Source organism: Boleophthalmus pectinirostris, unplaced genomic scaffold (assembly GCF_026225935.1).
Source record: "Boleophthalmus pectinirostris isolate CB_2022bp ecotype Guang Dong unplaced genomic scaffold, ASM2622593v1 HiC_scaffold_10, whole genome shotgun sequence".
NCBI classification, from domain to species: domain Eukaryota; kingdom Metazoa; phylum Chordata; class Actinopteri; order Gobiiformes; family Gobiidae; genus Boleophthalmus; species Boleophthalmus pectinirostris.
This window is the reverse complement of record NW_026570971.1, coordinates 29,179,710-29,207,189: the sequence shown is the minus strand read 5'-3', so window position 1 is coordinate 29,207,189 and position 27,480 is coordinate 29,179,710. Positions and strand designations below refer to the sequence as shown.

General features: G+C 37.7%; 1 protein-coding gene across 1 annotated transcript in view; it reads left to right on the top strand.

Annotated features, from left to right (window-relative positions):
* The window catches only part of si:dkey-288a3.2 (protein phosphatase 1 regulatory subunit 37), a 98,976-nt gene that overhangs the window by 7,662 nt on the left and 63,834 nt on the right, over positions 1–27,480 (top strand). Inside the window, exons 6-8 of the mRNA XM_055161564.1 lie at positions 18,689–18,734; positions 24,229–24,329; positions 25,900–26,019. Of these exons, the coding sequence (XP_055017539.1) occupies positions 18,689–18,734; positions 24,229–24,329; positions 25,900–26,019 (267 nt within the window). The remainder of the gene's footprint in view (positions 1–18,688; positions 18,735–24,228; positions 24,330–25,899; positions 26,020–27,480) is intronic.

The following is a 27,480-nucleotide window of genomic DNA, read 5'->3' as shown; positions in this document are numbered from 1 at the left end:
ATCGCGACGCTCTCTACCCCCTGCATAAATTTCACTTAAGATCAAGGGGAATTATTTGTGTAAAATTAGCGTTTTTAGCAGTGCTTACATTAAGTATACAGCCTCTGCATTATCTCTGAGGTGCTAATGAACCCAGATACATTCAAAACGGATGTAGGTGGTCCTCCTGATAGAGTAAAATATGTAAGCATTAGCTAAGAGGGGCCATATTTAGACCAAAAGGCTGCCGCTTTGAGAATGAATTCATAATAAGGGAGCAAAATGAAAAGATGAACGGTTAAATAGCAAGTTTATTAAATTAGGTCTGTACAGGCGAGAGGCAATCCCCCAGGACCACAGCTCAAGACTATTCAAAGGTTTTTTATTGCACCCTTGGGCCCCTTTGCTCTGCTTTGAAATGTGGTACGTTGATAAAGCGCGGAGCTGTTGGTGGCTTCTTCACACGAGTGGTAAACAATTAAAGAGCGGTGCTGGAGGGTCCGAGGCCGAGCCAAAGGAGCCAGATTTCAATACTGACGACAGGAAGTGAGTGACCCTCTTTTGCAGACAGAAAGAAAGTTGTATAGGTGAAGAAATCTGATGTAATTATGTAGTGTAAGTAAGTAATTATAAGGTTGTTATTGATACTTTGCAGCTGATGTCATTACATTACCTGGGGCTGAGATGCTAACTGTAGGCTCTGCTCTGTCTGAAGCTCTGATAGACTTTAATCTGGCCAGAAAGAACTGACTTAGCTAGAACTACAGCAAATGAGATGACTGCGGTGTAGTTTCAAACACATGAAATTACAGTCACAAGGTAGTTTGCATTTGTTGTCTGAGACCCGCCTCCTGCTTGTTGTTATTATTATTATTATTATTATTATTATTATTATTATTATTATTATTTAATTTATTTATTTATTTTTATTTATTTATTTATTGCTTTGCTTGTGATGTTCCACAGTATGGCATTCACTTTTTGCATATATTTAGCATTTGTTCAATTATCACTTTTATTGCTAAAGATACCTTGACAAATATTCTTACTCTGAGTGCTGGGCTTGCCTCTCCACAGATCTGCATCACTCTTACTAGATCTTACTAGAGTGCCAGAATAATGCCATATTGTGAAACATCCCAGACAAAGCAATAACAGGTCCGAGAAGAAAATGAAGTGGTTAATGCTCTACCAGAAAAGTTACAAAGTGCACCTATAAAGTTTGAAGAATTCTGAGACCACTTTAAGGATTTAAAATATGTTTACTGAATAATGTTCAAAAATATAAACATGTATTTACTCCATAAACTTATCCATCTCGTAGTCGGTGCTTACTTTGTACCGGTTTCGTATTTTCGCCACATCCACCACTCCTGGAGATTATTTTAGCACATTGTTGAATACATAACAGTGGATTTCATTATTACCAAGTCATTTATATTGTTTTCCACAGACAAACATGAATCTTATGAATGTTTTTAAGGACTTAGAAGTTAAGCGCTTATACCCAACTCAAAAGAATTGTAAATGAAGCGTGCTGTTAGGACTCTGGTGTGTATGCGTGGCGCGCTGGTGGTGAGAGAGTAAGCTCAGAATTACTTGCATGTTGGCAAATCTTCTAATGAACAGCTTAGTGCTTGTTTCCCTTGCAGATTATTCAGTTGAGTGGACTGAAGAGAAATCAATTACCACAACTTAACTTTCATTATTTATCCTACAGCTAAAGGGAAGGAGGGGCTCAAAAAGTCTTACTTGACAGCGCTGCAAAATATGTAGAAGGTGACAAAACTTGAATACAGAATAATAGTTGAATCAGAATGTGGGGTTTTTCACAATAAAGGTTACATTTCTTAAACTCTCTTTATGCTATGGTATGTTTTTATTTGTACAAGAACAGTGCATCATAATACATTAAAGGTCCTATATAATGCAAAAGTGCAAAAGTTTTAGCTATGTTAAAATGGTGTTAACTCATCTAAAACATACCTGGATTTTATTTCATTCACACATGTTTGAGTAACACTTTATTAATAGTCTGTCTACATCAGGCATGTCCAAACTATGGCCCGTGGGCTAAATGCGGCCCTCAGACAAATTTTTCTTGGCCCTCAGGCTTCCAGGTGAATTGGCCCAAATTACCTTGCATCAATTAAAAATTAACTTTTTACTACCTCAATAAAGACGCTATTTAGTATTTAGTGTATGGTTTTAAGGATTTTAGCATGAATAAAGGACTGATGGCTCATTCTAAAGTGTTAAACATGCATATATTTCAATTATTCACTGTACTAAGCACTAGATTACAACCCTCAATCGGCCCTCTGCTTCGTCTGTGTTTAGATATGTGGCCCTTGATGAAAAACGTTTGGACACTCCTGGTTTACATCTCCAAAGCTCAAAATCCGTTCCTCCTTTTGATGTCATGAAGCTGTAGTTTTCTTTTTACCTTTAGTTCATTAGAGACTGGTAATTCCTGGGCTGAAATTAACCAAATGATTCTAGTAAAGGTATATGGAGTTTCAAAAACACAGTGGAGCACATGACAAGGTGGGACAGTGTTTTCTATTTGAGAGAAGAGGTTTGTTGTTAAACATGTGTGAATGAAACAAAACAACTCCAGGTGTGTTTGTGATGAAGAATACGGGTGTGCAAAAATACTGAAATATCGATATATCGTTTTGTTTATTGAGATAATACAGAATCAATATCGTAGGCTGCTTTATCAATATATTGCCAAGAGTATTTTTTTGGGATATTTTACTAAATTATTGTGTTACAGTACTACAGTTTTGCTGTTTGTTCAGAGGAAGGAAACATTTTTATGCAACACATTTGACATTTTCACTGTTTTGATGATTTACTTTGCACAAAAAGTGATTTTATAAAGACAGAAATGCGTTAGGTTTTATTTTTTTATTGAACCTCATTGAATCCATTTAAAATATATCATATCGAATCAAAAGCTCACTGTATCGAGATATGTATCATATTGTGGCCTATGTATCGATTATCGTATCGGCAACTTCCTAATGATACCCAGCCCTAATGAGGAAACACCATTACAAAAGTCTTAGGAATGATGCAGGTGCCAGGTTATAGCATGAATGTTTATTTACACCTGTAGTCCCTGAGCAGGTTGGTGTAATTAGGGGAATTTGGAAAATGTACTATAGATTATTGTTTTTATTGATTTTTAGAGTTATTGGTCTGATCTGACTGGTATGAAGTTATATGAGAAAATTAATCTGCCACTATGTGTAATTTATTCCATTGATAAATTAGACGGCTTGAATAAAAAGTGTTTTAAAGTTGGATATGCACCAACAAGTCAACACTGCACTGATTCTCTGGGAGGCTTTAAAACGTCTTTATCGTCCGTATTGAACTTATTTACTGTCAAGATCGCCAGCCCCATGCAAAATAATACAACCCAAATCATGGTGACGGCGCCCAAGGCAACTTCTAGAATAGGTCAATAACATTTAATACAGATGAAATAAACACAATTGAAATGTACCATAATTTCCGGGTTATAAGACGCTACTTTTTTCTCACACTTTGAACCCTGCGGCTTATACCACGTTGCGGCAAATATATGAACGGATTATAAGTTTATCCACACTGCGGATGCGTGCGCAGCCTGAGTGCAGAAAGCGCTGCTTTTGGTGTGGTTAACATGAAACTAGTGATATTGTCACCGACTAAAACAGTTTATTGTCTTGTGATAAAATAAGTTATGATGCTAAATGAACATTAGTGAGTGGGAAGAAATGTCTCAAACTTCTGTAGCCGGACATCCATGCACCTGATCCATACAACTAGCCCCGCCCCCGAGAGAACCTGAAATCTGCTGAAATCCTACGAAAGGCTGACATGATACCAGATAGGGCAGCAGCTTTTTCTGCAGGAGACATGCGCAGTAGATTGCCAAGTGACGTAGTCAGATAATACTAATACTATTGTAATACTGTCGTTTTACTGCCGTGGTACAGAAAGTGTTCAGAAAAATCATGTACCAGTATTTAATATTTATTTATTTATATATTTTTATCTTTCTGTGTACCATCTTTCTGTGTAAATATCTCAAGTTACAATGTGGACACCTGCAGCTCAGCATATGGACAAGTACAGCCTATAAATCTACAAGGCTACAATTTTTATTTATTATTTATTTATAGTCCAGAAATGACGGCAGGTTTTGTTTTTGTTTTTTTTGGTAATATAGCAAGTTAATGGGTCTAGTCATTAATAGAAAAGATTACACAGATTAAACATTTGTGAATACACCTTTTGGATATTTTATGACAAAGTGCGATGTTATTAATAAGGAATAGTGTCTCTACAATAGATACAAGTTAGTCAGTTAAAAATAAATTCTGATTTGAACTAACCCATATACATTTTTTGTAGTAGTAAAATCACAGTGGTCCGATTCAATTCCTTTCTTTTTGTGTTGCCGTGGCGCTCCGACTTCGGGGTGGTTAAAGCGAGGAGGGAGACGGAGAGAGAGAGAGGAGCAAATCCCCCCAGAAATGAAAAAGACAAGAGAAAATCTGTTTTTTGAGACCACCGCTGCTTCCTCAGCTCTTTTGATTAGCATTAATGTTTCACTGCGGAAGTCTACCATTGCCACACACACACACACACACAACCCCCTCCCCGCACACACACACAGACACACAAACGTGCAAGATAGCATACCCCAACAGTCTGCCTGCGCAATTCTAAGGGGAAGACGTTTTTTTTTTTTTTTTTTCTTTTAAATTAAATGCATGCTGATTGTTATTGCAGCTCCTCCTCGCCTGTAGAAATAGTGGTCGGCGAGGTAAATGTCACTAAGTAAGTGGCTCGCTACAGTATTAGGGATCGCGGCGTTAGTGTGAAAAATAAAAGTGGGGGAGAGCGAGGAGGGGGTGGGAGAAGAGGGGGAGACAGGGGCGTGAACAGCAGGGGGACCGGACATATGTCGTTCTAGTTATTATTACCGGCGAAGCAGCGATAACGGCGCTTTGTGGAGCAAGAGGAGACAGTTTAAAATAATGACAGAAAGAAAGGGGTAAAACAAGAATGGGACCAGCTAACAGGTTTTAACGCATATTTGTCATTTTGGGGTCCCAGATTACATAAGAAAAAAAATAAAAATCTGTAGGCCTTTTTGTGTCTGTGGAGATATTCTAGTCCTTGAAAATCTAGCTGAAAACTACCACTACATGACATCACAAAGCTGAACAGAGCATTTTGAGCTTTGGAGATAATAATGCAGGATTACTCAAACATGCGTGAATGAAACAAAACACGACTCCAGGTATGTTTTTGAGAAGGTAACAACATTATAACATGGCAAAAAGCTCACAAGAGTCAATTTTGTGTAACATGGGACCTTTTAAATGAAAGTTCTTACTCCAGAGTGAAACAACTTACTGAATAGTGCTAACTGAATTACTAAATAATTGTTAGTCAAATTAAACCATTTACCCTAATGAGAGAGGGTTATTGTCATTACTAGAATATAAAAACAATTTCTATGTACATTGTTTTTGTGTTCTAGAATATAAAACTATTTCTGTAATTAACTAAAATATTTCTTAGAATATACAAAAGCCAACTTGACAAATGCTAAAACTCAAAGTATTGGTGACAAGATCCATTATCCTGCTATTTCTCTCTGTAGACTAGACCATTAACAGTAGGTATTTTAGCTGCCTGCTTCTCATTTCAACAATACATCCAAATTTTATTTTACCCTACACTGTACAAGTAGGAAGTGAGCATGGGTGCGCTTCCGGTTCTGCTGACTCTGGCTCCAATTGACTTTACACTGAAAAACTGTCACCCCTCTCTCTGTAACTGCTGCAGTGAGATTTGTCGTTTTGGTCTTAAAATCTCCCACTCTACATGATCCTGGTGTTTTTATTTTGCAATTTTGTCTGTAAATCAATTCCTATTCCTAATATGAAACTTGCTCCAAATCCGATCCTATAACCGCAAGCCTCGGTGAGCTTCATTTGACTGGATCCGAACACTCCGGTGACGTCACACTCCCTTAGTCCGCTTCTTTTACTTTCAGAGTCTAAAACCCACGCAGTCACACTATAACATGAACTACCGCGCTACTGTTTGGCAACTACAGATAAACCCTCTTCTAAAAAAAAAAAAAAAGGAAAAAAAAGAAAAACTCCTCTTTTACATCCTGTGCCTCTAATTGAATGGGGAGCGGGCGCAGTTAAAGTGAATGGCACGTGTGATGCTCTATGCTGGGGCACTATTAGGCTGAATTGGATTTGCACGCTCGACTGCCCGCACAAGTTACACCAGGGCTGTTGTAAGGAGGATAACACCACTAACATTACGGGCCCATGCGTTTCTCACCGCATTAGAATGACCGCATTTCCAATGGCCCTGATCATTGGACTTGACATATAAGTATTCTTTACATCTGTAATATACACCGAAATGAGCTGCTAATCATGGGGTTTTAATTGCTCGGAGAAACCATCACCCGGAGATGTTCCTAAATCGCACATAGAAGACTCATCCAATCACAGATGAAGTTTAAATTGTCCATTCGCGCAAATTGCAGCTAAAAATATCAGGTTTTTCCACTGGGCGCTGGGGCATGTCGTCTGATGTAACAGTCCTGTCATCTACTCACTGCAGTTTGAAAGTTCAACACAAGGTTACAGCAAAACACACAGGGCACACGGTTTATAAGAATCTGAATGAAGTAAAGACAAAAATGCATTGATTTAGACTTTTTTAGACAAACTTCATTAATAACTTGGACACAGAAGCTCACACATCACAGTATATTATAATAACAAAGAGTAAATAAAAAAAGCAAATGGTAATAATAAAATCTAAAGAAAATAGCTGGTGTCAAACAAGACATAATTATAAAAAATGAATATGTACAAGTACAAATAAGTAATAAAAATATCTCAGCTATAAACATAGGTCGTAAGGAAAACAGTGCAAAAATGATATGATGATTGACAGGACATAAGGTTATCTGCTACATAAGGGTGAGTTGTTGTACAGTTGTAGGGAGTATAGTATGAGTATAGTCCTGTATCTCTCCTGTATCTCTATTTAACATATTTTTCAGCTGTAAAATTAGTTATGAAGGAGTTTATCTCTAGTTTATTAAATCAAACATGCAACTGTACAATATTCCTTACTCCATATTGTCTCCTAAAGCAACTACAAACCTACAACTTAAAAAAGATGTCCCTTAGGAAGAATATATGTTGTTTATGAGTACAGTTAGTGATAAATGTACAGTTTATATGTTTTAAAGGAGCAAAACATTAACCAAGAATCACAATGACTTTTTACTTAACGCAATTTTGGGTCATTTTGGGTTCTCACATAATATCAAAACACTCTGTAAGTGTTTAATTATGATGGGATAAGACAAACTATAACTGTTGACGTGCTGATTTTGCGGTGTCGTTGGATAAATATTTCACAAAAATGTAACTGTGAACTAAAGCTTTTTTCAATTTGTGCAATTTTAAAATATTGGTCGAATTGTGAAGGCCAGAACTGATGGTTAAATGACTTTTAATCGTTTCCTTGCCGTTTCGTAGAACCAGCGTAAGAGCTAGACAAGAACAAAATAACAGCAATTGCCATAAGATTACAGCATCACTACCTCATTACATTGTTTAACCGTTATCCATATTTTAACATTAATTCGATACAAATTACAAGAAGCTCAAATATACATTCACAAGTAAAACAAACCTTGTTCCCCTGTCGACTGTTGCTATCTTTAGTTTTTTTATATAACTTTTCACCATTGTTTTGTTTTTCACCATTAACGTTGTTGTGATTAGTTTGCGTCTCTTCTCTATTCCAAGTAGGGATGGGCATTCAATGAAATTTTCTTAATCGATCGTCAAGAGAATGAACTATCAATTATTGATTAATCATTAACATTTTTATATTAAAATGATCATCATTATTATTACTATCTGCACTACTAATCTGCATAAATAAATTCAACTTTACGACATATAAACCGTAAACACTCTAGAGCCACATCAGCTCGTTTGACATTATAATGTGTTTAATGCAGCTTTGCGCAATTCTCACAGAAATGAAACTTAAAACCACATGGCTCATTTGCGTAAACTAAGCGAAGAAAAAAACAGGTCTTGTGCGCTGATGTGGCACGACTCAGTGGAATACAGGTTAGTGTGACCATATTTGCGTTTGTCAAAACCAGGACACCGTACGGGGGGTGGGAGGTGGGGACTCGGCATCGACATTGCGCTACTCTCACCTGGAAGCTTTTTCATGTTTTCGGTGTCCTGGTGAGGTTTTTCCCACTGGACACCGAAACATATGTGCCTGCTTTGTACACTGTGCACATGGCCTCACACTTGTCCCGACCGGAACGGAAAGCTTGGAATTTCTTGTACAAGTCATCGTGAAATACACATTTGCGCTTTGCCACGTTGCAGGCTGACCGACTGTTTGTGTCTGCTCGCTCCTTCTGAGTGCAGAGAGCTACATGTACAGACCCCCTTTTGTCCCCGAACACGGACGTTTGGTCGCCCTAAGCTACGCATAGCAACCTACATTGGTTTGTCGATTAAAATGAACGTAATCGATGAAATTCTTAATGATCAATACCTAATACCAAGCTAATGTTTTTTTTTACCTTCTCTTCCGCTCACACCGGAAGTCACCAAAATAAAAGCGCAACCTTACTATTAAATGCCATGGCCTGCGTGTTAATGTATATAAGAGCTAACTTGACCTTTACAATTGGTAATAGAAAATGTGTAGTGGCCGCGACAGTGAGTCAAATATTGAAAATCATTAACAAATGACAAAATCCATATTGAGCTATAATGAAACATGCGGAAATATCCTGTTTGGTAACACGGAATATTAGAGTCCTCAACAAAACAGCAGAAGCGTCATCATATCATATCATAGGTGTCTCGAATGCACTTCACAACAGGCTTTGAAAACTGCAAAACGTCCATAAATTAGGTCAATCAGATAACATGTATGCAAATCAAACGGCACTTTTATAATTACAATGATCCAACAGGAGTTTTTCACTATAGCAGCACACACGCCCCTCACACGGAGCAAAGGAGAGGGGTGTGAATCCTGTACATTATGAGGCGGGATAGCAATGCGACGCAGTGTGGCATTAATGAAGTGATCACGCCTTCCCGACGCCACGACAAACGAACAAAGACGTCAACAAAAGGAAAAAGTCAATTCTGATTTTTCCGTTTGTTTTCAGATCTGTCGTTTTTTTAATCATAAATGAAGTTACTAATTTTGTCCCCACTCTTTCTAGACACTGCCGCTTTAATTGCTAATTGTTAACAGCCAGTGAATACATTTGCATATTAATTAGTCTCCAAATTTGCATATTTAATTTGCTGCCTTCAAAGGGTGTGAGATAAAAGGTCGTGTTATTTTAAATTATTTATCCTTTATGGTGGAAAAAATGCTGAAAGGAAGAAATGTGGGTGTGATTTCATGAACCTTTAAGCTCTGAAAATGTGTAAAAAATGTATGTCAGATCTATACAGGACTGGGCAGAGGTTTGAGTGAGGTGTGAAAAATTGCTGTCAGCTAAAAGTGCTCTTATAAATGCATAGTTTTATGTTTTATTTTTGTTGTGAAAATATCAAGAAAAGGTCATTAATGGACCAAGAAAAAAGATGATACATTTGAGCGTGGATTCGCATCGCCGTTAAATGGCAACGGGCAATTCTAGGCTATTTTGAGTTAAGTTTACTCACGAAAATAATGTTGATTTTAATATTAGGAGATTGGAGTTTTCTGGCTCAATGGATCAAGCATTTACCCCACAACTACAAGTATTCATAGTACATTTACACAGTATTTATAGGTCCATGTCTGGGCACTACCATTGCGAGATAGGATTATTGCCTTGGCAGAGGTCTACACAGCTTCAAGCTTTGATTTTTAAATACATTTCTTCTTCTTTTTCTGCATATCAACACACTTTCATTTATTGTCTATAGTCAAAGTGGGAAAAAAGTAGGCCGGTTGTCGTAGGAATTAAGACTAAAACCAAATAAGTGCCTCAAAATGCCTCCAAATTAAATTATAATAACATTTTAAATTTGAGTGAAGAATGCACAATACAACTTAGCCTACATATTGGTCAGGGACTAAGTTACATATTTTATCACTGGAGCTTGAAACCATTGCCTTGGCTGAGGTCTACACACAATTTTATATTATTTAAACAGTTCATCTTTATATATTTCTAGGGGTAGGACAAGATCTCGCGAGACAAAATTACATACATGAGGAAAAGATCGTGCACACATGAGAAAAATGAGCTCGTGAGATTTTTTTTTCAACTGTTTACGTTTGGATTGGACAAAAAGGATTTACACGTTGGTGAGTTACATCTTTGTACAGTTCCAAAAAAACAGTACTAGAATGTAAACAAAATCATTACATCAATCAATAAAATCTCGTCTTGTCTCGTTCTCGTGGACCCAGTCTCATATCTCGTCTCGTTTTGTGGAAATTCTTTTTCTTCCCATCCCTGTATATTTCTATTGTTAAACTTTGCATCTTACGAAACCTTCTCTTCCCGATATTTTTAAACAAAATTTCCATGTGTATTTTAGCCAGTTAATTAAAGCGGTTTTAATACAAAGCAGCTACCAGGATGCTTGAGTGAAAAATGCACTGGAGACGACTGCTTCTTCAGTGTAAGTTTGAAGACCCCCCTCTTTCCCAATCTGTCCGTCGTATTCCCAAGAAGAGAATCGGATGGTGAGAATAGAAACGCACTGCTTTTTATCGCTCTGTTTTGTCCCTCTCTCTCCTGACACATCACATCATTTGGCAGACAACTTTTTTTTTTTTTTTCCAGATTTGCGTCTTTCCCCAGCACTAGCATCAGCAGCACTAGCACAGTTGAGCGCATAGGGAAGTTTAGAAATCCATTATAATTATATAGTAGAGCCTGTGTATTCATTCGAGGAGTGAAGACTGTCTATTTGGTGTGTGCACTGCAAAAATATGATTAAAAATTATGATTATGATTTATTTGAATATTATCTTTTAGTTTTATTTTGATGACTTTTGATTTATTTACTTATTAGGCTTATGTAAATAGTTGGAAGCCATTTCTGACTTAATGTATTCTTAACTCTAACTATTTTTGTATTTATTTTATTGGAATGCCCCTTGAGATGTGCCATGTCGTTTTCGAGGGGGTCCAAAAAACACAAAACATTAGTAATACACAATGCAATCCAGTACAATACAATAGACAGAATACAAAACTTACAGGTTTACATTACCAAACATACACACACACGCACACACACACACATACATACATTATCTCTCAAAGTTGCAAAATATAAACCAAATCCTGTTGAAACCAGCAAATATTTGTTGAAAAGAAACACATAATTTTAAGCCAACTGCTGTAACTAAACACATCAAAAAACACAAACAAACAAAAAATAAGTTTCTGTTTGTGTTCATTTTGTTTAAGAAGATCACAGATTTTTAAACATTGAGCCTAATAAAGTATAAAACGTCCACTTTATCACTAAATATTTTTATATTATATTAATAGTATAATACAAGGAGGACTACCATTTTATCCATAAAGAGAAGTAAAAGGTAGTAGCATACCAAAACAACCATTGCAGTAGCTTGGTTAATATTGCACAAAAAGTAAATGAACTGCAAAATTTACCACAGTAATATGTATTTATATGTTATACACCTATTTTAAAGATTACATGGCAAGTTTTAGTTTTATTAATATTAACCTTTTACTCAATATCTGCTTTTTTGCAACCATTGTGATAAAATTTTGAAAATATAATGTGAAAATTAAAAATATAAGTATAAAATGTGATTCAACTAATATAATTACAGAAATAATACTTATACTGTATATATTGCTGTTTAAAGAATTATGTGTAATAATATCTTTTTACAACAGTTATCCCAATATTTAAATTTGCCTACACAAGCATTGCAATTGGTCCAAGAACTGTATTGCACAAATAGTGAATCGAGAAATGAACCACAGACATAACCTTATTTTAAAGATTACATGGCAAGTTTTATTTTTTATCAATACCTGATAATTTGATAAAACAACCATTGCAATAATATGAATTTTTCAATATACATCGACCACCGCCCCCCTCCCCTTTTTACTGTCTGTCCTTCCTTTGCTCGTGCGTGTGTGTTTTTCATCAGTGTAGTACTCCTCCCGGTGGTTCTTGTGTGCGTGTTCTACTTTGGCTCGCTGCCACAGACTAACTGGTTTCACAAACAGACACCAGCCGGACGCCATGACACGTCTGCTTCTCACGCTGCTGCTAAAGACGGGACAAAAAACCACACAGGTGTATCAGATGTGTGAGAGGACTCCAACCAGTACTCTTTTTAATTGGGATGAACATAATAGATTTTCATTTAAACATTGAAAAAAAACCCACAAGCATTTGGTACAGCATCTGCCCACTGCTGTGCGCTGTGGTAAAGGTTGTGCATAGTATTCACAAACAAAATATACATAGAGTACGAATTACATTTTTGTTTTAAAAGTGAACTATGTAACTTTTTGGTTGGAGGTCCGTCACCTGTTTGTTTCTATGGAGATGTAATTGCTCTGCCTGGAATGTTCCACAGTATGACATTAAAAAAACTCAACATTACATTTATTAAATCACAGGTGGTTTTATAGCTCAGAAATACTTAGAAAATCAGACATTCTGGCTGTGAGTGGGTTTTCCTCTCCACAGATCTGATGTGCATCTTGGTTTGGTTTGAGCTCCATGATGATATAAAGGTTTAATGCCATACTGTGAAACATTTCTGACAAAGCATTAACATCTCCATGAAGAAAAAAACAAACAAACCAAAAAAAAAAACATTTGATGGACCCAACACCAGAAAAATTACACAATGCACCTTAAATTTAATATGTATTGCACATGTTTTTTTTTAAACAATGAGTTATATATTTTAAAGTGTACTCTTTGTCCATTCCCAAATCTGAGTCAGGGAGGGCATCTGGCTCAAATTGCATCCATTTATCCATGGCATACTTGAATATGTCTAACTGTATTCAAGCTTTGATTTAAAGGTGCACTGTGTAACCTCTAAGATGGAGAGTCTGCTACTTGTTTTTCTCCATGGAGTGTTATTTCTTTGATTGGAATGTTCCACAGTAAGGCATTAAACATATTTCCCTTGCATTTGTTCAGTTGCAAGTGTTTTATAGCTCAAACATACCTTAAAAAAAACATGAATTCTTACCATATGCAGGCTTGCTTCTCCATAGATCTGACCATTAATCTGTCTACTTTTTAATTACCAAGTTTATTTCAATACAGCTCCACTAGAAAAGTTACACAGTGCAACTTTAAGGATAATTAAACAATATATTTTCAAAACAAGTGTCCATAAGCTCACATGTCTAGTCTTTTTCATCTTTCTCTAAATCCAAATTACACCCCGTGATTCTCAATTCTTACTGCACTGATATCGAACAGTAAGAAACATAACCTTATTTTTTCAAAATGAGTTTAGTTACATGAAACTGTGAATTTAAAATGCATATTGGTCAAGAAAAACAAGAATCTCTAACTTTTATCATCAAACTTTTCTAATATTTGTAAAGAGAAGCCATAATGTACTGAACTATGTGGTGAAGTTTTAACTATAATTTGAAGGCTGACATTAATTTGCAATCAGATATATTGTAAATTAGGGGTATATAACATTTAAATAAGTTGCTTCTTCCTACTCCTTTTAACCTATTTATTTTCTCTCTTCATTAAGTGTGCATTTTGTCTTTCTAAGTATGGAGGCTATAAGTTGCACTTTCTTGAAAATATTCAGAAATAAAATAACTACATTTAAATACTATCTCAAAATGAACTGACTGTAATAATTTGGCATTCATAAAAACAAAATATTTGAAAAAAAGAGATGATTTCACGCCATGGTCACTGTTCTACTCTACACTAAGTATTGCATTGCTTTAGTACAAAACCTGTATTTTCACTCACAATACATTTTCCATCATAACTACCATTTCTATTGTGTTCTATTATTCATCGGACAAACGGCACGCTTTTGAGAACTACCAATTTACTTCAAGAGGATTTATTATTCTTACTTTTAAATAATAACACATCTTCGCGTCTGTTTTGATAAATGCTCACCAGTGTTTACACATTTTCCCAAGTTTTGAACAAAGAAGCGAGTTCATATGCCTTTCTTTGCAACTGTCACCGAAATCCATACTTGATGCATGCTCTGAATCCTAAAATACATCTTCAACCTGATTCATTATAGCGCGCTCTATATTTGTATGTATGAGTGTGTCTGTTAAGATGATTAAGGGCGGAAATGCAACCACCTTTCCCAATTACACAGCAGCTTCTTGTATATACATAAACACTGCAATTTATGTTCCATTGATGTGTCTAATTCTTTCAGTGCATTATGGCGACTGTACTGTCTCTCGCTGAACAGAACAGATTTTTTTTTTTTTTTTTCCTTTTGTACTCCGCTTGTCCCTTTGAACAATGAATCATATTTAGCAAGGAAGTGAAGCAATCGCAATATGAAGGAGGTATTCACACAGCCAGGCCAGAAATATTGGTAATGCTTTATACAACACTATATATAGCTGATAAAAAATTTAATTCATAATGAACTAATAGTGTATTAAAAGTTACGCAAAATTGACTCTTGTGAGCTTTAAGACATGTTATAATGCTGTTACCTCCTCAAAAACATACCTGGAATTATGTTTTGTTTCATTCACACATGTTTGAGTAATCCTTTATTATTAGTCTGTCTATATCTCCAAAACTATAAATGCCCGTTCCACCTTGTGATGTCATGAAGCTGTAGTTTTTAAGGTAACGACTTCCTTTTACTTTTTGTTCAACAGAGATTGGCAATACCAGGGCTGAAATTATCCAAATGATTCTTGTGAAAGTGTATGCCGTTTAAAAACACAGTAGAGTACTTCCTGTATTACCACATGACATCACAAGGTGGAACTGGGTGTTTGAGAAGCTGAGAAGAACATGTGTGAATGAAACAAAGCACAAGTCCAGGTATGTTTTTAATGAGGAAACAGTATTATAACATACTGTAGATCAGAAAATAGTGTAATACGAGTCCTTTAATACATTTTCTTTACATTTACTGCTATTACTGTTACTTTTTTGAGTTAATGTGCTATTTGCTGTCAGCTTTACCGACAAAACCCCTCTCTGATCTTGAAAAAGCACTTACAAACTCATTGTAGTAAATAATTAGGATACTCATCTAGTAGGATCTTTGGCACAACTACAAGAGAAAGAGTTTGCAGAGTTTGACAGTGGCCTATAACGACTCTTTGAGAATATTACTGGTAGTGCTGAGGTTCTGTAGCGCCAGTGAAATGTTTGTAAATTGTGGCGTGAGACCCTGTGCTGTCACAATCAGATGTTGTATTTATTCATTTATGTGTAGAGCCATGAATCTAAGCAATCAAATCATTGAAGCTCTAGTGTGTCTTGTGAGGAGCTCTGTCAGATTCACCTCTAAGCTGTGGAGACACTGGCGCTCTTGTCTGTATACATTATAACATGCACAGTATTTAACTTTGTTTTTCTTACTATTTTGTTTTTAATACTATGAACCAAATATTACATGATCTTAGTAAAGATTGAATTGAAATTGAATTGATACTCAGAATGCATAAGGTAAATAAGAAATTACCTCTGCAAACTGTTTAAATGTCATTAGTTCTGCTGTAAATATCAGGTACAGTGCCTTTAATGACCATTCCCCATGTTATTTCATTACATTTTGTCGCAACTATTCTTGTTAAGGTCTATGGAGTTTAAAAACACAGTGGATCACTTCCTGTATTACCACATGATTTCACAAGCTGGAACAGAGTGTTTTCTGTTTGAGAGAAGAACTCAGTCTAAATATGCAGTTTTTAAGTGTGTTACATATGTGTGAATGAACAAAACACAACTCCAGGTTTGTATTTGATGAAGAAACATTATAACATACAGTAGATCAGGAAATAGCGCAATATGAGCCATTTAACCTTAATATGTGTGCTGTATCTTCATATATAACCATGGTCATTAGGATTCCCATATTGATTGTGGTCCCATTCTAGTTTTCTGGTTTTCTGGTTCTGGTTTTAGTTTAGAAATTATATAGGACAAATATGGCCTCTGAAAGACTAAGGCTTTGAATGTGTACTGTTGAGGAAAACAATCCTTTCCTCGCGTGTTCGTTAGTTTCTGCTTAGATAAAAAATTACACTTGAAACGGAAATAAAGTCCAGATAATTGACTTATTCCAATATTAGAAAGTCATACTTGTACAAGAAGTCTGTGCTGACATTCCCATGCAGAGACTTAATTTTACAATGAGTTTTATACGCAAACTATAGTGGGAAGCGACCATGGTTTAGACTTAGTGCCTCTTTGTTGGCGCACAGGCCAGCCAGGCCTCTTGGCATGTTGCACCCCTGGATTCATCTCACTCCCCTTACGGGAGTGTCCTGCTGGTCTGATCAGGGTGATGATGAGTCGTGGGTCAGCATATCCTTATCAATCAAGTCCTTGCTCTGTTTAGGTAACTGATTAGACATAGATAGAAATAGGTTCAGTTCATGTACAAGATATTCTATCTCTGCATCCCTCAGCTGTAATCTAGTCCCTGTTTTCTGGGTCATTGTATAGTGAATTATAATAGTACAATAATAAAATATAGCAGTACATGAATAACTGTATAGCAGCATAGCAGTAGTTAGACACCACCTAAGCATGGTTATTTGCCCTAACAGTACCTGTTTAACTAACCTAAATATGTGTGCTTTATCTTGTATTAAACGAGACGATCCGACACTCTGCTCATTAGGATTAACATACTGATCATGGTACCATTCTAGTCCTGGTTTAGTCCTTGTTTAGTCTCTGTTTTGAAAGGAAATCATATAGGGCAAATATGTCATTTCATCTCAAGCTCTGAAAGACTAATGCTATGAATGCGTACCTGTTTAATTAACCTAAATACGCGTGCTATATCTTGTATTAAACGCCACCCATCCACCACTCTGCTTTGCTCATTAGGATTCCCATACTGATTGTGATCCATAAAGCCGAGCAGCTCCTTTAATTTGCCTTCCTGTTTCCTGTTGTGCCTGTCAATCTCTCCCTAAATCTGTCCCCCTGTCGGCGCGCTCAGACCTGCCTCCTCTGGTGAGTGATGCAGTCAAATGAGATGTATGTGGAACACTGGCTCCAGCAAATGAACACATCAACTGATGACCAGCTGTTTCTCATTATTATACACTGGTTAATTAGGACGCCGTGTCACCGTCAGCTCCCCGGTAAACTGTGTGAAATTCATAATTCATGCACTGGCACATGGCCCTACGCCGCCAGTCTATTATGTACCAAGGGCCAGTACATGAGGAGCATTAGAGACCTGCTTTAAAGCTGGTTGTGGACTGGATTTGACCTGGGTTTGACCTGGTTTTGACCTGGTTTTGAACTGGTTTTGAATTGGTTTTAGTTTAGTCGTTGGTTTAGTCTTGGTTTAGTCCTTGTTGATTTTGAAATGTTTTGAACTGCTTTAGACCTGGTTTTGAGCTGGTTTACACATGGTTTTGATCTGGTTTTGACCTGGTTTTGAACTGGGTTTTGATTTGGTTTTGAATTGGTTTTAGTTTAGTCTTTGGTTTAGTCTTGGTTTAGTCCTTGTTGGTTTTGAACAGTTTTGAACAGGTTTTGAGCTGGTTTTGAGCTGGTTTTGAGCTGGTTTTGAGCTGGTTTTGAACTGGTTTTGAACTGGTTTTGAATTGGTTTTGAACTGGTTTTGAATTGGTTTTAGTTTTGTCGTTGGTTTAGTCTTGGTTTAGTCCTTATTGGTTTTGAAATGTTTTGAACTGCTTTAGACCTGGTTTTGAGCTGGTTTACACATGGTTTTGATCTGATTTTGACCTGGTTTTGACCTGGTTTTGAACTGCGTTTTGAATTGGTTTTGACCTTTTTCTCACCATAGCAGATCTGCTTGTCTCCATAGATAACATATTGTGGAACATTTCAAGCCAAACCAAAAACATCTTCTTAGAGACAGGCGTGTGGCAGACCCACTATCAGAAAAGTCACGTAGTGCAGCTTTTAGTCCTGACTTGACCCTAGTTTAGATCCGGTATAGTTTAACCGTGATAAAATTTAGTCCTGGTTTAATCCAGGGTTAGTTCTGGTTCAGTCCTGGTAGAGTCACCCCATTTACCTCCTGGCTTCTAGTTTAGTGTTTATTAGAACTGGTTTAGTCTTTTTAAAATCCTTATTTAGATCTGGTTTGTTCCTGTTATGTCAGTCTTGACTGATTTGACCATATCTGTATTACATTATTTATTCTTTATTACCGTACAAATTTGATTTCAAAATTCTATGTTTATTCTACTATCCCATTGTCTATTAAAATCAGTTAAACTTATTTGACATTTCTTACTGTGGTGTGTGCATAGGAGTGACTAGCGCTAAGATAGAGCCAAAATTCTATCTATCCGTGTGCGTTCTCGCCTCTCCCATTTTTAACACCTCTTTTCTCCCTCCCTCCCTCTCTCTCCCTCCCTCTCTCTCACTCTGTCTCTCTGTCTCTCTCTCTGTCTTCACAGCAGGGTGCTTGTGTAGGTGGCAGTGTGAAATGCCTGGATCTTAAAGGTAAGCTAAACCCCCCCATTATTTTATTATTAACTGTATGACTTATGGTGGTTTAAGTGTAATTATAGAAATAGCCTATGCGATAAACCCAATTAGTACAAAGAGCTGTTTTCGTCTTAATAGTGGTAAATTCATGTGCAGACAATATGTTTGGGTCCAATGAATAAAGCTGTTCTAATTCAGCAATATGGGCCAGACTAAATGCTGGGCATGATTACAGAATATTATATTGTCTGTAAAGAAAATGTGGTTGGATTTCAGATATAATTCATAAAAAAAAAAAAAAAAAAAGGGAAACTGGTCTGTATTTTCCTCTAACTCAGTGAAGTCCGTTTTAGGTTATTATAGTTACAACATTACATATATAATTAAGCTTTTGAATAAATGATTAAATTTTTTTTGTCTCAAATATTAATAATATAGAACGTGATGTTTAACAAGGAGTAGAATGAAGCCGAAGACTTTCACTCCTTATTCACTCTCAATATATTTTACATAAAAACAACAAAATTCATCCATATAAAACAATTTACACACAAGTTATAACTTTTTATCTTAACAGAATGCTTATTAAATATCTTGAGCTAGTCTTTTATCATTCTCAATTAACTCTTGTATACACTGCTATATAATTTTTATAGTTTTATATTACCATACGGTTACATAAGCACACGTTATTTTTGAAGACATGTAACAATAAAACAGGTAGGCCTACTGCAAAATAATTATGCAAAAAATATGCAGAAAATAAATAAATAAAATGCAAAATTGTCTTATTTTGGTGTGCATAGTAAAGTACTTGGAAGCTTACAAAAAAAAAGTATATCCAATCTTAATTCCCATTTTTATAAACTATTGGATCTCAATTTAACTTAAATACACAGACCTACACAAGTCAACAGTCAGACCAAATCAAGCATATAAAAATGTTACCACGTTTTATTTACTGCATACATATTAGTAGGTATAAGCAGAGCATTAGACAGGGGAGACAAAGGGGTCTGTTGTCCCAGGCCTCAGGGATTTAGGGGCCCAGAATTGTACCCGCTTCCTGTTAATTCATATTAAAGAGGGCCCAGGTGAGTCTTCTTGCCCAGGGCCCCCAAAATTTCTGCCGACGGGCCTGTGTATTTGATATGATACGGTAACTAAATATTCACATTATAACGTCAGATTCTTAAAACCTAAAGCACTTTTGCGGATCACACTAGAAAAATTTAAAAGACAAAAATTCAAGTCTGTCCTCTAGTCAAAACTTTTGTTCTTAACACTAACTTGTTAACTTAATACTAATCAATCTATGGGTGCAAAGCTAGAGTAGTTTTGTGGTCCTGTCTTCTATTACAAACTTGTTAAACTTAATGTTAACTTTCTAAGCTAATTATAAGACTGTCCATCTTGAAAAGTGGAAGGCCTCTGCTCCCTGTCTGTCTGTGTGTCTGTATGGCTCCCCCTTCGCCCATCGCATTTCGAGATGGGTGTCACCTCTCCACACACTGATGCCATCTGACTGCGGGTGCTGCCTTCTTATTATCTCCCCAACGCAGGACGGATTAGAAAAACAGGATTTCAAAATGTCTAACTAACCCCTCCGCCTCACCCTCTCTCTCTCTCCTGTTAAGTGATTATTGCTAAAACACGCGGGGGAAAAAAAGCGAAAATCATTTTGGAAATAATTATGATTGTAATTATCATTTGCCCCCTTCTTGGGTGGGGAGATAAGAGTGAACGGGGTAGAGGGGCGGGGGGTAAGAGGCACGAGGATTTGTTTCATCGTTTCACAGTTTGATTTGGGACTCGGGGTCAATAATAATCACATTAACTGACTGTAACTGAAGCAGACACATGTACACGCAAAATCATATTACACACTTGTACACACGCATGGAGAGACGAAACGAGGTACTTTGAAGATTTGAGCTGAAATCTAGTGCACTATAAAAAGCAATATCAAGGTAAAATGACTTAAAGGTGCATTGTGTAACTTTTCTGGTGGAGGGTCCGTCATTTCTTTTCGCCGTGGAGATGTTATTGCTTCATCTGGAATGCTTTGTCTATAAATCCACCTGTAATTGAATAAATGTAAGGTAGAGCTGTTTAATGTCATACTGTGGGACATTTCAGGTAGAGCAGTGACATATCCATAAAAAGTTACACAGTGCACCTTTAAATTAAGAACATTTTGCTTTGTTTCAGTAGACAAGCTTGACAAGTAAAATGATCCACCATTGGACAAAGTGTGTTTTTCTTTAATTCAATCAGATTCTTCGTTTCTTATTTTAAGTGCCAAGTGTTGCTGTTTTTCTTGTCTTAAAGGTACATTCTGTAACTTTTCTGATGGAGGGTCTGTTCCACTAGCCAGGCTGGTGCCACCTAGTGCCTCTGCTCAATTTCATTTCCCTCCAGCAGGTCAGGCCAGCCAATCAGCGAAGAGCCACATATTCAGTGTTGGCAAAGATTCCCGAGATCGAGGATTTAAAGCCGGAATAAAGAGAGTGGTGAATTTCATCAAGGGGAAAGACGTTATTGCTGTTTTTTGTATGGGATTTTGGAAAAGCTTAATATACCGGTTAGCCCCGTTAGCGGCACATTACATACATCACGACCAAATAAGAGTGATTAAATTATAAAAAAATGGTTAAATGATAAAAAGTACCCGCCTACTGTGGAGCGAACGAAATCTAAGGCTGCGAGGGTGGACGGTTTGTACGAAGTGAAACTGGCTGATGAATCAGGCTACTGTTCCACAGCATGGCAATACACTTATTTAGCTCTACAGAGACAGCAAGTGTTGCCATATTGCCAGGTTACAGGTCAGATCTGTGCCAGTCCACTCTCAGTAAGAACGCAAGTTTTTAAGTAAATTAATGGAGGAGTGTCCACCACCTGCTTTCATCCATGGTGATGTTATTGCCAGGATGTTCTACAGTCTGACATGACTTCTCTGTATCCATGGGGATGAGCAGATAGTACGATCAGGCCAAGTGACAGGTCAGATCTGTGGAGGGGCATGCCCGCTCATGGTAAGGATGCATATACAAGCAATAAAAACACCTTCATAGATAAATGCAAAATAGTCAAAGTTAATGCCTTAGTACGTAACATTACAGGCAAAGCAATAACATCTCCATGGAAAAGAGCAGATACTCCACCAGAAAACTTACACAATACACCTTTAAACTGCAAAAGCGATTCTAAATGTACAACATGGTTAAAAACATGAGCTGCAATAAATGAACAGCAGAATGAAACAAACATACTTATTTAAATCTTAACGTATAGGCAAAAAAAAATAACAAAAACATTCACTCTAGTGCAAAAAAAAAATAAATTACACACAATAAACAATGACCCTCAAAATTGTTGTTCTAGGTTTCAGACATTGAACACTAAGTTGATATAGTAATCATCATGGCCTAGCTGTTAGCCCTCTCACCTCACAGCAAGAAGGTTCCGCACTTTCCGCACTATTGGGCGCGCTCTTAAGCCTCCAACCCTATCAGAAAACGACTGCGCGCCCCACAGTCCAGAGCGCCCTATACACAAATCCACTCGAGTGTCCCAGCACGACTTCAGTAAAGTACAAAGCCTCAGCACACGCAAACACGCATGGAGCAGACAGCGACCGCGCAGCCACACTCATCACTCCATGTGGACGAGGAATGGAACGGAGGAACGAATCGAAAAAGCGAGTGCAGTGTGACAAAAACTGAGTCACTGCGAACACGCCGACAATCCAGACAGACAGCACATTCGTTTAAAGGTTGTATAGAGGATTTTCCAAGGAACGAGAAATCCAGCGACTGTTTGTCCTTTTTCAAATGTTGCGCATGCGTGAAACCACCCCCCCCTCCCCTACAGCTCCCTACGTAGAAACGCCTTCTCCCGCCTCCTCACTACGCCAGAAACAGGTTTGTTTACAGCCGGTGAGCTGCACATGACTTGTAAACAACTAACTACAGTGTTGGTTAGGCAAGGCGGAGAAGTGAGGAGCGGGGGGAGCGGGTGTGCGGACATTTCGTTCGCGGACGAGAAGTGAGGAGCAGGGAGAAGAGCGGAGCAGGAGAGAGGAGAGAGAGGAGAGGGGAGCGGTGCGCGGAGATTCCGTGCCCGGAGAAGTGAGGAGCAGGGGGAAGAGCGGAACGGGCAGCGGGGACAGGAGCAGGAAAGGGGAGCAGAGAAGGTTGCGCGGAGATTCAGTGCGAATGAACTAGCTACAACACGCAGCAGCAAGCGGACTCTTTCTTTGCCTTGAAAATTACGTTTTCAGACATAGGATATCGCTTTCGTGTCCTGAAAAACGTTTGACTAGCTCTTGGAAATAAAGTACGTTTTCATAATAAGCAGAAGTTACCTGTCCAGGAGTAATTTGGCGACCAATGCGTCAGTCTTTAGACCCTGCGTCTGCTTCAGTCGCGCCATCGCTGGAATGAATCTTACAAGAATCACCTTAGTTTGGCTTCGCTGCTTTTCCCCTTGTCTTCTTCTTTCAGCGACCTCAAAAACGGACTTTCTTTTGCGGCTAACTGCTCCTGGATTCTTGTCTGCCATTGCAACAAACTTTGTGCTAACTGCGAGGAAGATATAGGTCAAAAAAAAGCCGCTAAGAACTGTTGCGTTGGTGGAGTAAACAGCGTCTGTGCGTCTTGCGTCTGTGGACTGCGTGACAGGCGTACGTAAACCACGTACCGGCGGCGCGCAGGCAAGTCAGTTACGCTAGAAACGTAGGGAGATTGATTGACAGCCTGTCAGCTAACAGATAACGAGGCAGTGTCGTTATCTATTGGCAAATGTTTAGCCCACCACGTCCAGAGTTGATGAATTTTTATTCTCTTTTTTTTGGTCATCATAATTGCACCTCTATCATTGACAACTTGAAACAAAAAAAAAAAAAAAATCCTCCATACAACCTTTAATGCGCCTTATAGTCTGGTGCACCACAAACACACCTATAACTGTATAAATGCAAGAAACATACAGTATGTTTTATGCCATACAAGCAGGTGGTAAACTCTCTACTAAAAAAGTTACACAGTGCACATTTAATCTACACACACATCAAAACCTTTTCCATACCGTACTTAGATTTGGTCTGAATGGTATCGTAAGAGCAGAGCAGTAGAGTTTTACAGTTTGCCTGAAGACCATCCAAGAAAATGAGTTTGTTGTTGTAAAAGTTTGTATGTTTATGGATCTTTTTCGTGCACGCACAAAAATCAATGTCATTTTGAGCCGTCAACTCCTGAAGTCCAATCAAAACTGTTCCTTTAACTGTTTTCTTTATCCCTTTTCTCTGTCTTTGATTAAGTCTCAAACACATTATTAAAAGAACATACAAACACACCGCCGCCTCTAAAGGAAGTGGTTTTGCCATGATTTTTTGCTGAAATGTTAATTTTCAAAAATGGATAACGCACGTTTGGAGCGACGCAATTTAGCCTGTTAGCAAACAGCGTCCCAATTATCTTGTGTTTGATTGCCTGTTCCCATCTAGGTGAGCGATTAGAGCACCGCGCCTGTGAAGCTCTGGAAACCGTGCTCAAATGGCTGCACTTTGATTTCATCAGTCTGCAGGCAGCCCAACTGGAAGAAAATGTGAGTTTTATATGAGCAAAACTTATTTTCCTCATCTTCGTCTTCCAATTCCAATACAGTTTCATATTCAGGCCTCTCGCTAGATCTGATTAAAGGCGATTTTTTCCTCACAAAGAACTTCATAACGTTACTGTCAAATTTGGGGCCTTACTTTCTCCATACAACTGAACAGCAACAGATAACCCTGTGTCCTGTCAATCATCATATCATCTTTGCACTGTTTTTCCTTACGACCTCAAAGCTGAGATAGATTTTTATTACTTTACTTCTGTATTTTATTTTTATTTGTACATTTATATAATTATGCCTTATTTGCCACGAGTCTCTTGCTATTTTTTGCTACATATTTAGGATTTAATGTTGCCATTTCTTTTTTTTATTATAATATTGTGATGTGTGAGCTACTGTGTTCAAGTAATTTCCCTTGTTTCATATTTTACTTCCTTGTTGGAAATCATGACATCAAACAAGGGAATTCTTTTACTTTTACTCAGCAATCATGTAGTATACGCAGTCAAAACTCATCTAATGTTCACATAAATTATTATTTGACAAATGAAAATTAAAGGAAAAAAGCAGGCATGCCCAAACTATGGCCCGTGGGCCAAATTCGGCCCTCAGACAAATGTTTCTTGGCCCTCGGGCTTCCAGGTGAATTGGCCCAAATTACCTTGCATCAAATAAAAACAAACTTTTTACTGCAAGTTTTTTGAAAATCTACTCTGACAAAGCTAGTATTTAATATTTAGTGTGTAGTTTTGAGGATCTCAGCATGGATAAAGACTGATGGCTCGTTCTAACGTGTTAACATTCACTTATTTCAATTATTCACTGTATTGAGCACCGGTCTACGACCCTCGATCAGCCCTCTGCTTCGTCTGTGTTTAGATATGTGGCCCTTGATGAAAAAAGTTTGGACATCCCTGGTTTAAAGTATCAGAAAAAAAAAAATATATTATATATATATATATATATATATATATATATATATATATATATATATATATATATTCAACCTATTTTTCAACTTTTCTTCAAAAATTGCTTCTTGATTTGTGTAAAACTATAGTTTGTATTTATATCAGTCATTATCTGACCAAACTAAGTAGAAATTAGAGAATTGTAAAATACATTTGTACGCACTTTAAACTACCTCTCCATGGACATAAGCTGGCAACATCACCAGACCAAGTTACAGGTCAGATCTGTGGAGAAGCAGGCCTGCTCATAGAAAAAAAAGCTAATTTCAGTGATAAAAACACACGTGAATAAATACAAAAAATTAGATCAGTTTAATGCCATACTGTGGAACATTCTACGCGGAGCATAAAGCAGCCCAACTGGAAAAATATGTGAGTTTTATATGAGCAAAACTTATTTTCCTCATCTTCGTCTTCCAATTCCAATACAGTTTCATATTCAGGCCTCTCACTAGATCAGATTAAAGGTGATTTTTTCCTCACAAAGAACTTCATAACGTTACTGTCAAATTTAGGGCCTTACTTTCGTTTTCTTTTTTTTTTCTTTTTTTTCTTTTTTGATTCTCTGCCACGTTTTCTGTCTCTTGCAGGGTGCAGCGTCCTTACTGGATATGATTTTGTACTACGAATCTACAACCCATCTTGACATTTCTGACAACAGCGCCATGGCGACGTCGGGTTGGAGGGCCCTGGCTCATTTAATAAAGCAGGTTGGCTGATGCAGGGGAATTGTAATCTTTTGGTGTAGGCTGTCTCCCTTGGGATCGTGTACATCTGCGAAAGTGAGTTTGTAGCACATTACATGGGTTTGAGAAGCAGGGCAGGGCTGGATGAGAAGTTCTCTTATTGTAAACATGACAAAACTACAACGCAGAGGTTAAAAAAGATGAAGCGTGCGGTTTTTGATTGGCTTTGAACTTTTAGAACTGTCCAATATTTCTTATAGAAGTGCTTGAAGTTATAATTAAACATGTGAACACAAACTCCCTTTTGAAATGTATTTGAAGTCATTATATCGTTTTAATTGTAATAGTAAAAGTGATCCACCAGTGTACCCTGAACTCAAAACAACATTACTTTAAAATAATCAAGATAGGAGCAGTTAAAGATGCACTATGTAACTTTTCTGATGGAGGGTTCGCAGGCTGAGTGAGAGGTCAGACCTGTGGAGAGGCAGGCCTAATTTGAGCGATAAAATATAAATATAAATGCAAATTAGATGCCATAATGCAAAACAAAAACACCCCCATGGAGACAAGCAGGAATCATACTCTCCCATCTATATAACAGTCATTAACTTTCAGTGACAGGAATTTGGAGAATTTATGCTTCATCATCTTTAAAATGTTTAATTGTATATTATATTGTTATACATTGAAAAAAAAAAAAAAAAAAAAAAGAAACAATACAACATCAGACCTATTTTATTCAGACGCCACAGACCCCAAGTAGCTGAGAACCATAGATCTCTGACACGTTCATTGTTTTTTATTGCCCTCTTCCTCTCTCTCCTCTCACTCTCCTTTCTCTCACTCTATCTCTCTCCACCCTCCCTCTCTCTTCTCTCTCCTCTCTTTTTCTCCATCTCTGCCTGTCTCTCTCTCTCTCTCCTCCCTCCCCCTCACTCCTCTCTCCCTGTCTTTCTCTCCCTCTTTGTCTCTTCCTCTCTCCCCTCTATCGCTCTCCCTCCTTCCTTCTCTCTCCCCTCTCCTCTCTCTCTCTCGCTCTATGTCTCCCTTTCTCTCTCTCTCTTTTCTCTCCCCTCTCTGATTCTCTCTCCCTCTTCCCCTCTTTCTCTCTCTCTCCCTGTCTCTCTCTTCTCTTCTCTCTTTCTTTCTCCCCCTCTTCCTCTCTCCCCTCTATCTCTCCCTCTCTCTTTCTCACTCTCCACCCCGCCCCCCCGTCTTTATCGCTCTCCCTCGCTCTCCCACTCTCTCCCTCCCTCTCTCTCCCCCTCTTCCTCTCTTCCTCTCTCCCTGTCCTTCTCTCCCTCTCCGTCTCTTCCTCTCTCCCTCCTTCTCTCTCTCTCTCTCTCCCTCTCTCCTCTCCCTGTGTCTCCCTCTCTCTTCCCCTCTTTCTCTCTCTCTCCCTGTCTCTCTCTTCTCTTCTCTCTTTCTTTCTCCCCCTCTTAATCTCTCCCCTCTATCTCTCCCTCTCTCTTCCTCACTCTC